The 14,043-nt window shown below is 48.6% G+C and overlaps 1 protein-coding gene across 1 annotated transcript; it reads right to left on the bottom strand.

Moving 5' to 3' along the window:
- Positions 1 to 9,891: 9,891 nt before the first annotated feature.
- Positions 9,892 to 14,019, bottom strand: SOWAHD (sosondowah ankyrin repeat domain family member D). The gene is made up of 2 exons (XM_049644791.1): positions 10,586 to 14,019; positions 9,892 to 9,998 (listed from the first exon to the last, which is right to left on the bottom strand). The coding sequence occupies exon 1, from the start codon at positions 13,849 to 13,851 to the stop codon at positions 12,889 to 12,891; it is 963 nt and encodes a 320-aa protein (XP_049500748.1). The 5' UTR covers positions 13,852 to 14,019; the 3' UTR covers positions 9,892 to 9,998; positions 10,586 to 12,888.
- Between the last annotated feature and the right edge of the window lie 24 nt (positions 14,020 to 14,043).

Genomic DNA, 14,043 nt, shown 5'->3' with positions numbered 1-14,043 from the left:
TTACATCTGCAAAATACCCTGACTGCAATACTTAGATTAGTGTTTGAGTGAATGGGGACTGTAGCCTACCTAAGCGACACATCAAAAAGACCATCGTACCTTTAAAAGGCTCCAAATCCTGGAGCACCTCATCTACTGACTGTGTTCCATAAATGTACATTTTCTGGATTACTGAAGAGTATTCCCATATGAACTAAAGCTTTTAGACTGTTACATATTCAAAACAGAAGTTTTGTTTTGTTTTGTTTTTGTTTTTTTATTTTATTTTTTTAATTTTAGAGAGACAGCATGGGGGAGGGGGGAGAGGGAGAGAGAGAGAATCTTAAGCAGGGTCCACGCTGAGCATGGAGCCCAATGCAGGGCTGGATCCCATGACCCTGGGATCATGACCTGAGCTGAAATCAAGAGTTGGACACTCAGCCAACTGAGCTACCCAGGTGCCCCGTGTTTGGTTGTTTTTGAGTACGCACTATGCCCAACGTAAGTCTTGAACTCAAGACCCCAAGATTAGGAGTTGCATATTCTACCAAATGAGCCAGCCAAGTGCCCCTAGACTGTTACATATTCAGGACGCACCATAAACTTCTCCGCCTTCTTCAACTGAACTACTAACTACTTTTATCTGGTCGGAATCACCCAGGGCCCCTCATATGAACATCATTTATCATACTGAGCTGAGCTCAGTTGGCTCTAGGTCATTTAGTTCCTGTGTCGACTGTCAGGTCTTTGTCCTGAGGTTGAGATCTAGTTCATGTCAAATGTGAAATAGATCGACCAAAAGCATCATGCAAAATGAATGCTCATATTTCTGTATTGGGCATGGGGGATACAAGAATAAGTAAGAGTTGATAGTTTTCTTTTACTAGTGTGTGTGTGTGTGTGTGTGTGTGTGTGTGTGTTATGTACAAGGGAAAGCTTATAAGGCTAACAGGTGATCCTTTGGCAGAAAGTTTGCAGGCCAGGATGTGGCATGACACATTCACAGTGCTGAAAGGAAAAAACCTACAACCAAGAATACTCTACCCAGCAAGGCTGCCATTCAGAATTAAAGGAGAGATAGAGTTTCTAAGACAGACAAAAGTTAAAGGAGTTCATCGCCACAAAACCAGCTTTCCAAGACATGTTAAAGGGACTCCTTTAAGTGGAAAAAAAAAGGGGACATAACTGGAAGTAAGAAAATTATGAAAAAATAATTTCACTGGTAAAGGTAACCATCACTTATGTATGAATGGTAAAAGACAAAAGTAATGCAATTAATTACATCTAAAAAATTAATTCAGGGAGGGGCGCCTGGGTGGCTCAGTCGGTGAAGCGTCCAACTCTTGATTTTGGCTCAGGTCATGATCTCACAGCTCATGGGTTCGAGCCCTACATCGGGCTCTGTGCTGACAGTTCAGAGCCTGGAGCCTGCTTCAGATTCTGTGTATGTGTCTCTCTCTTTGCCCCTCCCCTGCTCATGCTCTGTGTCTCTCTGTCTCTCAAAAATAAATAAACGTTTAAAAAAATTAAAAAAAAAAAGTAAATGGTCTAGGGTTGCCTGGGTGGCTCAGTCAGTTAAGCGTCTGACTTCCACTCAGGTCATGATCTCATGGTTCATGGGTTCGAGTCCCACATTGGGCTCTTTGCTGTCAGCAAAGCCTGCTTTGGATCTTCTGTCCTCCTCTCTCTCTCCTCTCTCTCTCTCAAAATGAATAAACATTAAAAAAAAAAAAAGCAATTGGTCCACATGCACCAATCAAAAGACTAGGGTGACTGAATATATTTAAAAAAAAAAACCCAGACAACCAAACAAACAAAAACAAGACCCATCTATATGTTTCCTACAAGAGACTCACAACAGACTTAAAGACACACACAAACAAAAAGTGAATGAATGGAAAAATATGCTCCATGTAAATGGAAGCCAAAAAAAAAAAAGCTGGGGTAGGCAATACTTGTATCAAACAAAATAAGGTTTAAAAGGGAGAGTATAATAAGAGACAAAGAACAGCACTACATAATGATAAAGGGATCAATCCAACAAGAGGATATAACAATTGTGGGGGTTTTTTATTAAAAAATTTTTTTAATGTATATTAATTTTTGAGAGACAGAGAAAGACAGAGCGTGAGTGGGGGAGGGGTAGAGAGAGAAGGAGACACAGAATCCGAAGCAGGCTCCAGGTTCCAAGCTGCCAGCACAGAGCCCGACCCGGGGCTCGAACCCATGAACCACGGGATCATGACCTGAGCTGAAGTCGGCCGCTTAACCGACCTGGCCACCCAGGCGCCCCAAGGATATAACAATTATAAATATATATGCACCCAACAGGGGAGTGTCTAAATACATAAAGAAATAGTGACAGACATAAGGGAGAAAGTGACAGTAATACAATAATAAGGCACTCTAACACCCATCCCCTTACATCAGTGGATAGATCATCCAGATAGAAAATCAATAAGGAGAGGCACCTGGGTGGGTAAAGCGAGTCTAGAAGGAAGACATCTCAGGGCGCCTGGGTGGCTCAGTCGGCTAAGCCTGTGACTTTAGTTCAGGTCATGACCTCATGCTTGTGAGTAGAGGGAACCTATCTCAACAGGAGAAAGGCCGTATATAACAAACCCACAACTAATATTCAATGGTGAAAAGCTGAAAGCTTTTTCTCTCAGGTCAGGGACGAGACTAGGATGTCCATTCTTAGCACTTTTATTCAGCATAGCACTGCAAGTCTTAGCCGCAGCAATCAGACCAGAAAAAGAAGTAAAAGCCATCCAAATTGGTAAAGAAGAAGTAAAATGTTCCCTATTTGCAGATGACATGATACTATGTAACATGGAAAGCATACATGGTATCTCCATTGGAAGGGAGAACTGAAAATGAACTCAATAAAGTTGCAGGATACAAAATTAATATACAGAAATCTGTTGTATTTCTATACGCTGATAATGAAGTGGCAGAAACAGAAATTAAGAAAACAATCCCATTTGTATTTCACCAAAAAGAATAAAATACTGGGGCGCCTGGGTGGCTCAGTCGGTTCAGCGTCCGACTTCGGCTCAGGTCATGATCTTGCTGGTCCCGAGCTCGAGTCCCACACTGGGCTCTGTGCTGACAGCTCAGAGTCTGGAGGCTGTTTCAGATTCTGTGTCTCTGTCTCTCTCTCTCTCTGCCCCTTCCCCGCTCATGCTCTCTCTCTCTGTCTCTGTCTCTCTCTCTCAAAAATAAGTAAACATTAAAAAAAAACAACAATAAAATACCTAGGAACAAATTTAACCAAGGAAGTGAGAGGCCTGTATTCTAAAAACTATGAGACCTTGATGAACAAAATTGGAGATGACACAAATAAATGGAAAGACAGTCCATGCTCGTGGATGGGAAGAATTAATATTGTTAACATGTTCGTACCATCCAAAGCAATCTACAGATTCAATGCAATCCCAATAAAAATACCAATACTCTCTTTCACAGAACTACAACAAATAATCCTACAATTTGTATGGAACCACAAAAGACCCCAAATAACTAAAGCAATCTTAAGAAAGAAGAACAAAGTTGGAAGTATCACAATCCTAGATTTAAAACAATACTACAGGGGCGCCTGGGTGGCTCAGTCGGTTAAGCCTTGGACTTCAGCTCAGGTCATGAGCTCATGGTTTGTGGGTTTGAGCCCCACATCGGGCTCTGTGCTGACAGCTGGATCCCGGAGCCTGCTTCGGCTTCTGTGTCTCCCCCTCTCTCTGCCCCTCTCGTGCTCTGTCTCTGTCTCTCAATAATAAATAAACGTTAAAAATTTATAAAAATAAAATTAAAAAATAAAAAATAAAACAACACTACAAAGCTACAGTAATCAAAACAGTATGGTATTGGCACAAAAACAGACACACAGATGGCACCTGGCTGGCTCAGTGGGTTGGGCATCCAACTCTTGATTTCAGCTCAGGTCATGGACTCACAGTTCATGAGTTCAAGCTCCATGTGGGGCTCTGTGCTGACCATGCAGAGCCTGCTTGGGATTCTGTCTCCCACTCTCTCTGCCCCTCCTCCACTTGTTCTCTACTCTCTCTCTCAAAATAAATAAATAAATAAACATTAAAAAAAAAGACACATAAAACAATAGAATGGTATAGAAAACCCAGAAGTAAACCCATGCCTATATGGTCATTTAATCTATGACAATGGAGGCAAGAATCTACAATGGGCAAAAGACAGGCTCTTCAATAAAAGGTGTTGGGAAAACTGGACGGCTACATGCAGAAGAATGAAACTGGACTACTTACACCATAAGTAAAAATACAGTTAAAATGGACTAAAGATCTAAATGTAAGACCTGAAACCATAAAACTCTTAAAAAAAAAAAAGCAGTAATCTCTTAGACATCAGCCTTAGCAATATTTTTATGGATCTGTCTCCTCAGGCAAGGGAAACAAAAGCAAAAACAAGTAATTGCAACTACATCAAACTAAAAAGTTTCTGCACAGTGAAGGACACCATCAAGAAAACAAAAAGGCAACCTACTGAAATGCAAGAACATATTTGCAAATGATATATCCGATAAGGGATTAATATCCAAAATATATAAAGAACTCCTACAACTCAACACTAAAAAGCAAACCCCAAAACCCCCAAATAATCTGGGTAAAGAATTGCCAAAGGGCCTGGATAGGCATTTTTCCAAAGAAGACATCCAGATGGCCAACAGGCACATAAGATGCTCAACGTCACTCCTCATCAGGGAAATACAAATCAAAACCACACTGAGATACCACCTCACACCGGTAAGAGTGGCTAAAATGAACAAATCAGGAGACTATAGATGCTGGCGAGGACGTGGAGAAACGGGAACCCTCTTGCACTGTTGGTGGGAATGCAAACTGGTGCGGCCGCTCTGGAAAACGGTGTGGAGTTTCCTCAAAAAATTAATAACACACATATCATATGATCCAATCATTCCACTGCTGGTTATTTACCCGAAGAAAATGAAAACACTAATTCGAAACGATACATGCACACCTATGTTTATTGCAGCATTATTTATAATAGCCAAGATAGGTAAACAACTTAAGTGTCCATCAGTAGATGAATGGGTAAAGAGAATGTGGTATATATATATATATACACACACAATGGAGTCGTAGCCATAAAAAAGAATGAAATCTTGCCATTCATGACAACATGGATGGACCTAGAGGGTATAATGCTACGTGAAATAAGTCAGAGAAAGACAAATGCCCTATGATTTCACGTATATGTGGAATCTAAAAAACAAAAGAACAAACAAAAGAGAAATCGAGTCAGACTTATTTGTTTTTCATTTTTATTTTAAGTAGGATCCATGCCCAACATGGGGCTTGAACTCACAACCCTGAGCTCAAGAGTCGCGTGCTCTATGGACAAAGCCTGCCAGGTGTCCCAGAAACAGACTCATTAACAAACATACCAAAATGGTGGTCACCAGAGGAGAAGGGTGGAGGGACGGAGAGAATAGGTGAGGAGGATTAAGAGGTACAAACTTTCAGTCATAAAAGAAATAAATCATGGGGATGAAAAATACGGCCTAGGGAATACAGTCAATAATGTAATAATTTTGTACGGTTGGCCAGTGGTAACTACACTTACCATGATGAGCATTTTGTAATGTATGTAATTGTCAACTTACTACGATGTACACTTAAAACTAGTATAATATCGTACGTCAACTATACCTCAGTTGAAAAATAAAGTGTACAGGGGGCACCTGGGCTCAGTCGTGAAGCATCTGACTTTGGCTCAGGTCATGATCTCACAGTTCATGAGTTCGAGTCCCACATCGGGTGAGCTCCAGCCCTGTTTCAGGTGAGCCCTGCATCTCTCTCTCTCTCTCTCTCTCTCTCTCTTTTCTCTCTCTCTCAAAAAAACAAAGTGTACAGTTGAGTTTCTTTTAGTATATTTACAGATATGTGCTACCATTACCACAGCCAATTTTGGAATATTTTCATCACCTTAAACGAAATTCCCTGCCCTTTACTATCACCTTCTAGCCCCCCATCCTTCTCAGCCCTAGGCAACCTTTATGTATATATATATACATATATATATATATGTATATATATTTTTTTTTTAATTTTTTTAATGTTTATTTTTGAGAGAGAGAGAGAGAGAGACAGGGAGACAGAGCATGAGCGGGGGAGGAGCAGAGAGAGAGGGAGACAGAATCGAAAGCAGGCTCCAGGCTCCAAACTGTCAGCACAGAGCCCGACACGGGGCTCAAACTCACAAACCGTGAGATCGTGACCTGAGCCAAAATCAAGAGTCGGATGCTCAACTGGCTGAATCACCGAGGCATCCCTATCATTACCTTCTCAAGGTTCATCCACTTTGTTGCATGTATTGGAACTTGATTCCTTTTTATGGCCAAACAACATTCTATTGTGTGGTGACGCCACATTTTGCTTATCCATTCACCTGTTGGTAGACATTAGGGTTATTTTTAGCTTTTGGCTATTATGAATGATGCTGCTATGAACATTCACGTAGAAATTTTTGTGTGGACATATGTTTTCATTTCTCTTAGGTAGATAACTTGATACCCAGGAGTGGAATTTCTGAGTCACAGAGCAAACAAGTTACGGTACCAATTCCCATGTGTGTATGGGGGGGGTGGTGTTCCCCACACTAATAAGGATCAATTCTTTCGTGCCAGCTGGATACCCTACAACGTAACTCGATTTAGCTTCATTCTGACACTGTCCACCGGGAGACGGCACCAGATTCCACAGGTCGAGGACTGAGTCCTACAAGACTCATCCCCTCCCCTGACAACTTTAGATATCAGTCATAAACCCAGGTGTCACCGGTGCTTTTGGCTGACCAGCTGTAGATTGCAGGTTCCAAGGACCCTCTCCTTGGGTTCGATTAATTCGCTAGAGCACCTCATAGAAATCAGAGAAACGTTTCACTTATTAGATCCCTAGTTTATGACAAAAGGGTATAACTCAGGAAGAGACGCATGGAAGAAATGTTTAGGGCAAGGCATAGGGAAGGGTTCTCAGGGCTTCCATGCCCTCCAGGGTGCCACTCACCTAGCATCCCAGAAGCTCCTAGAATTCCTTCCTTTTGGCTCTTTATGGAAGCTTCATTACATAGCCATGGTTGATTAAATCATTGGCCTTTGGGGACTGACTCAACCTCAGGCCCTCTTCCCTCCCAGGAGGTTTGGGGGAGGTACGGAAAGTTCTGTTACTTGGGGTAATCCTGGGGTTGGTGGCCCTGGCAACCAGCCCTGTCTTAAGGGCTTTCCAAAAGACACCTGTTTAACATAACAAGACACCATTATCACTCTTATCAGGAAATTTGAAGGGTTGCTCTGAGCCTGGAACAAGGTCAAGGGCCAAATATATACATATATATTTTTTAAATTTCAGTTTATTTATTTATGTTGAGAGAGAATGAGAGAGCGAGTGTATGTGAGCGGGGGAGGGGGAGAGAGAGAGAGAGAGAGAGAGAGAGAGAGAGAATCCCAAGCAGACTCCACACTGTCAGCACGGAGCCGGATGTGGGGCTCAGTCCCATGAACCGTGACATCCTGACCTGAGCCGAAATCAAGAGTCGGACGCTGCACCGACTGAGCCACCCAGGCGCCCCCAAATATGTATTTACTATAAATCGCAATATCACATATGGTAACTGTACGTTCCAACTTTTTGAGGAGCTGCCAGACTGCTTTCCAAAGTGGCTGCACCAGTTTACATTCCCACCAGTGGAGAATGAGGGTTCTCATTTCTCTGCATCCTTGTCCAATGCTTGTTATAATCTGATCACAGCCATCCTCGTGGCTATAAAGTCGTATGTCATTCTGGGCTTCACGTGCATTTCCCTCATCACTGATGATGTCGAACATCTTTTCAGGCGCTTGTCGGCTATTTGCATATATCCCTTCTTCTCCGGAGAACCGCCCCGCCCGTTCCAGTCCTTTGCCCATTTCTTGAGGGCAGGTTGTTTATATTTTTGTCGTTGAGTTGTAGGATTCTTTATATACTCTAGATACTGGAGCCTTACAAGATATATGTTTGCAAATATCTTCTGTTCTGTGGGTCGTCTTTTTACTTTCCCAATCGTTTTCCTTTGAGGCCCCCAAGTCTTTAATTTCGGTGAAGTCCAATTTATCTCTTTCTCGTTTTGTCCCTTGTGCCTTTGAGTGCCAAGCTATGATTCCATGGCCAAATCCATATCTATTTATTAAGCACCCTCCATTCATCAGGAACTAGGGGTACTGTAGTGGGTAAGACAGACTTGGTCCCTGTCTTCATGGAATGTAAGTCTAGTGGTGGCAGGGGAGATTTTAATGTAATAACTGCTGGAATAATTTCCTCAGGTGTAATGAGGACTAGGGGCGCCTGGGTGGCTCAGTCGGGGGCAAGCATCCGACTTCCGCTCAGGTCATGATCTCACAGGTTGGTGAGTTCGAGCTCGGAGCCTGGAGCTTGCTTCGGATTCTCTGTCTTCCTCTTTCCCCGCCTCTCTCCCGCTCATGCTCTGTCTCTCAAAAATAAATAAATGCTAAAAAAAATTTTTGAAAAAAGTATAAGGAGGACTATGAAAAGGAGCAGAATGAGCCAAGTGCTAACCCAGCCCAAGGGGCAAGGAAGTCTTCCCCAAGGCAGTGACTAACATCTGCAGGATGAGTGGGAGTGGGCCAGGTGAAGGGGGCAAAGAACAGAGGGAAGAGTGTTTCTGGAGAGGGAACGGCATGTAGGAATTCCCAGAACTCGGAAGAACATGGCTCTTTCAAGGAACCTTGCTAGGAGGGCTGTGTGGCTGGCAGAGTGAGGAAGGGAGCAGGCAGGGGCGTGGGGCAGGGAGAAAAGGACTCGGGGAGAGAATGCAGAGTGAAAAGAAAGCTTTCTGACACTTCAAGTTGGGAAATGCCAGCAATCACAGCTGTAGGAGGTCATGGAAGACGAGGGAAGAGAGTTTCCAGGAGTAGGAAGTAGCCAACATGAGTCAGTGAGGCCAGGAAGCGAATGAAGATAAGGACTTGCACTGGGCAGCTGGGAGGTCATCGCTGGAGACGGCGTAGAAGCAATCGTGCTGGGATGATGGAGGTGGAAACCAGAATGCAGAGCGTCGAGGAGAGATTTAGAAATGAGGGGATGAGGGGCGCCTGGGGGCTCAGTCGGTTAAGGATCCAGCTCTTGATTTTGGCTCAGGTCATGATCTCAGTTCGTGGGATCGAGCCCCGAGTCGGGCTCTGTGCTGACAGTGTGGAGCCTGCTGGGGATTCTCTCTCTCTCTCCTCTCTCTGTGCCTCTCCCCATGCTGGCGTGCACTCTCTCTCTCTCAAAATAAACAAATAAACATTAAAAAAAAAGATGTGAGATGGAGACAGTGAGGGGAGGAGACCTCCCTTTGGAGAGGCTTGGCTGCCAAGAGGAGAGAGTCACAGATTTGGCCAGAAGGCTGGGGGAGACTTGAGCCCGTTTGTCCCCCCTCCCTTTTTTTTTTTTTTTTTTTTTTTTTTTGAGAGAGAGAGTGCACGTGTGAGCCTGTGCACACCCACACAATCAGGGGAGTGGCAGAGAGAGAATCTCAGGCAGGCTCTGCTCAACAGCTCAGAGCCCAACTTGGGACTCGATCCCAGGAACTGTGAGATCATGACCTGAGCTGAAATCAAGAGTCCGACGCTCAACCGACTGAGCCCCCCAGGCGCCCTTCTCCTGGTCTCCGTGTGCCCTGCGGTGTGCTAGGCTGTTGCACATGCATCATCTGAAACCCTCGGAACCCTGCTGGGGAGGTTATATTGGTCCCATTTTGCTGATGAGGAAGCACAACTCAGAGGAGTGAGTGGCCTGCTTGCTCAAGGTCACCGATCGGTAGTCGGCATTCAAACCCAGGCTAGGCTAAGTGCTTTGCACACCAGTGGTTTTGAATTTTGCTGGGCGGGGGGGGGGGGGGGGGGTGTCGCTGTGTGCCACCGTCTGTCCATCTCCGTGTTCACCAGTTTTACACGTGGGGCTTCGAGGTCAGCTTCGTGAGAGCAAGTTCTATGGAGGAAAAAAAAGTTTGAAAGCCACTGCTCTCCACAGGGTTCTGTGAACTTCTGAGTTGAAGCATGACTTTTCTTGAAGCGTTTTTCCAGAAACGCTTTGCTTGTGTGATGTTCCACTGCGACCCCCCCCCCCCGACTGTCTCCCTGGCACATCCATGCTTCATGTGACTGCCAGAGTGACTTTTCTAAAATCCCAGCAGGTTACTCCTCTGCTTAGAAACCTTCTATGGCTCCTGGCTACCTTTAGGCCAAAATCCACGCTCCTCCATTAGCATGACCTATGAGACCCTTGGTGATCTGAACCCCCGCCCACTTCTCCAGCTTTGTCCTTAACTACTGCCCGGCTCCCGCCTTCCTGCCAAACCTGCCGACTTACATTTCCTGGTACTTGCTGTATTCTCCCAGACATACTCCGGTGGCTCTGCCAGGAGGCCCCTCCCCTCTTCCACTGACCAACGCCCCACGCACCCCTGGAGCCTCAGATCCGGCCTTACCTTCCTCCCTGGAAAGCATTTCCTGCACCTTTCGCCTGGGTCAGGCCCCGCCCTTGGGTGGCAACCCACCCGAAACTCTCATGCTCACCTGTCACAGGCCTGCTTCTGTCACCTTTCCTCGTCCCCTGCTCCACCAGAATGCAGATTTGCATCATCTGCTTAGCTCCGTCTTGCTCCCCTGGAAAGCAGTTTCTCAGGGAATCTGTTCTTTCTCTTGGGGTAAGCATACCAGTCTTGCCTCAAAAAGCATACCAGAAATGCCAATGGCTTGATGTGAGGCATGGAGGCTTTTCAGCATGGGAGTTTGTCCCCTGCAGCCAAACCTCAATTTTACATGGAGGAGGTAGGCTAGGCAATATCACATGATGAGGGAAATCTGCGCGGGAGAATAGCTGACTCCGGGAGAAACGATACAAAGTGCTTTCCAATCTTCCGGCTGACTTGGTTTTCATTTTGGAAGAAGCAGGGCAGATGCCTGTCTCAGGTCCTCAGATCTGCTGATAGTTCAGATGCTTAGGGGCAGACTTTTCCCACGAAGAGGGGACTGCTGTTCTAACGGTCCTTTGAACGCTGGGCACCGGCGCAAGCCAACGTTCCCTCCAAGCCCGGGAGCCCGCAGCCCCAGCCGCTGGGCAGGAAGGCCCCGCCCCCACGGCCTTCACCCAGCCCCGCCCACCTTGGAAGCTGTCAAGGGAGAGACGGTGGAGCAGAGACCACAGCCCTGCACCAGGCACCCAATTTGCATCTACAAAATGGGCTTGGGGGTGGAGTGGGCCGTGCCAGCTGCTGATGGCAACTGCCAGGATCCAGGAAGTGTTCACCCTTTCAAACACCGAAGAAGTTCATGGAGAACAAAAAGTTATTGCTACGCCACACCGTGTCAATTTGTTTTGAGGCGTAGTTCCTAGACACATACCACAGGCCGAGAACGTTGACAGGGAGGGTTTGGATCATTTCATGGATGACAAGAACCCGGTGGGTTATTAAGGGAAGATCGTAACGTTTTGAGCCGGGAGGAGGTAACAGAGAGGGCCAAGCAGGCGGGCCAGGCGGAGACGGAAACCTGTGTGGATGAGCTCAGGGTGGCCTTTCTGTGTTCTGTGATGACTCAATTTCTCCCTGGTGTTCAAGGATGGGGATGGGAGGGCTGGGGACACAACAGTCCATTGCAAGGGCTGTCCAAGCTTCCAGGGATGCCGTGCTATTTTGAAAATGCACCGCTCTCTAAGGCAGCATGAATCCCTAGCCACCAACTGCTTTTCCCTCCCTTCGGCCAAAGTCAACCTTCCTGTATTCTACTGTCTTCATACACAATTTCTGAATGGGGGCAATTTTCCAAACTATAACTTATAGATTACATGTAATGAAAAAGCAATGCCGATGATTAAAGAAGCCCTATCTCGGAAAAAGTGCCAGTGGGTGTATCTCATGGGAGGGCAGAAGTCCAGGTAAATTACATGACTCACCACAAAATATCAGAAACGTACACTTGCACATTTCGCCCTTCTCCCACCCCTCTGCCCCCTACAGACGACTCCTCGAGGATGAGACTTGTGCCGGAAGCCAGACCTAGCGGCCAAAGAGCCCCGGGGGACAGGCAAACTGTGTGTCTCTACTCAGAGCCAAGGTGAAAGCAGCTCCTTCTAGTGCACGGCTTGGCCATCTGCTGTGGGAACGAGGTCCTGAGCCGCCCCGATCACTAGCTCGTGGCCAGCTGGTGAGCTCTTCCCTGCAAATGTAGGAAGCTTCCCGCACTCGGCGGTTAATGGACAAAAAAAAAAAAAAAAAAGTCACTCAAAGGACAGCTTTGTCATGTGAAAGGAAAACATACTCCGCTTTAATATGCTCAAGAAGTCATCCATGATACATTAGAAAAAGTACCGGTAAAAGCCTGGAGGTGTCAGGAGCAGGATGGGGGGAAGGGTGACTCTGCCCGCAGGAATAGCCGAGTCAAGCCTTCAGTTAGGTGTTTCCTCTGTTATCCGTGGTTTATAGTCTTAACTCGTTCTTCTAAGCGAGTGCTTCCTAATAAACCCAGAGCTTCTGCCTGCCCAGAAATGGCTCTTGGAAGCATAAGTTTTCCTCTCCCACGTAGGACGGCACTCCCGCTCCTAACTCCGTAGTCCTGTAATCTTGGGACTCGGCGTCAGGGCGGCTTGGTCTTTGCTGTCTCGGTGAGGGTACCCTGGTCCCCAGGTCTCCTGGCCGGTGGCCGTAGAAGACCTGGGACAGGTACCTGAGACAAAGCTGGAGGTGGTCCGCCGCTTGCAGGCACAGCGCGCTCGGCTTCGGCCCGAGCTGCCGCCCCTTCGGGCGGGGCCCGAGACAACCGGAGACCGAGGCCTCGACGCGGCGTCGCGGTCCCTCCGCGCTCTCCGGTCTCCGTCGCCCTCACCGGTCCTGGAAGAAGGGGAATATTTGGCGGAAAAGGCCCTGAATTTGCGCCACCCGGCTGCCCGCGTAGTCCTTCTCCTTTCGGGGCGTGTAGTTCTTCTCCACGGCGGTCGCGCCCACCGCGCTCGGGGTCCGTCGCAGCGTCCACGCGGCGGCGCAGCCGCTGCTGTTGTTGTTGACGTTGTTCCGCCCTCTGCGGCCCGCCGTCTCCCAGTCCTCGGCCCCCGACAGCTCCCGCAGGCTCCGCGGCGCGTCGGGTCGCAGGTAGTGACAGGCCCGGTGGCCGCTGTAGTCGCGGCGCGTGGGGTCAGCCCCCAAGGCGCCCACCAGCACCTTGATGACCATGTCGTGGCCCTGCAGGGCCGCCAGGTGGAGGGGCGTGAGGCCGCCGCTGCCCGAGGCGCTCACGTCGAGCTGCAGCCCCCGGCGCTGGGCGAAGTCGTACACCAGGATGAGCTCCTCGTGGCACCCGTGCTTGGCCAGCCAGTGCAGCACCGTGTAGCCCGTGATCGGGTCGCACCGCAGCAGCAGCCCGGGCTCGGCTTCCAGCTGCTCCCACAGCACCTCAAGGCGGCCCTCGGCGGCCGCCAGTATCCACGCGTGCTCGTGGGGCTCCAGGCACAGCCCGCCGCCGCCGCCGCCGCCCCCCGGACCGTTCGGCCCGGCCGGGGACTGCTCCTCGGCGCGCTCCTCCGAGAGCCAGCCGGCGGGGGCCGCCCCCTGCAGCCCCAGCAGCTCCCACAGCGCTCCGCGCCGGCGGCCGCTGCCCGTTCCCGAGAGCATCGGCGAGCCGTGCAAGTCCCGGGAGGCGGCGGCCGCGGCGGCGTGGTCCCGGTACCTGCCCAGGCTGCTGGGGTCCGCTCTCGGGGGGCGGGGTGGCGCGGCGCTCCGCGAGCTCAGCGCGGTGGCGGCGAGGGAGGCCTTGCGCCCCGGGTTCGCGGCCCCTCGGGGCTCGGCCATGGTCCGGCCGCTGCCGCCGCGGCGCTTCCAGTGTCGAGCGTTCGCTGCCCTTCCCGGGCCCCTCCGGGAGAGGAACTGGCGCTGGCGTTGGGGAAGGAAGCGGCTTGAGCAATTGGGCTCGGAGGGAGGGAGCAAAGGAGGGGAGAGGGAGGGAGAGGGGCCGCGAGCCGAGAGAGGGCCCGGCGCGGGAGG

Source organism: Panthera uncia, chromosome X (genome assembly GCF_023721935.1).
Source record: "Panthera uncia isolate 11264 chromosome X, Puncia_PCG_1.0, whole genome shotgun sequence".
In the NCBI taxonomy this organism is placed as follows: domain Eukaryota; kingdom Metazoa; phylum Chordata; class Mammalia; order Carnivora; family Felidae; genus Panthera; species Panthera uncia.
The sequence above is the reverse complement of the archived record's forward strand: the minus strand, read 5'-3'. Positions and strand labels throughout refer to the sequence as shown.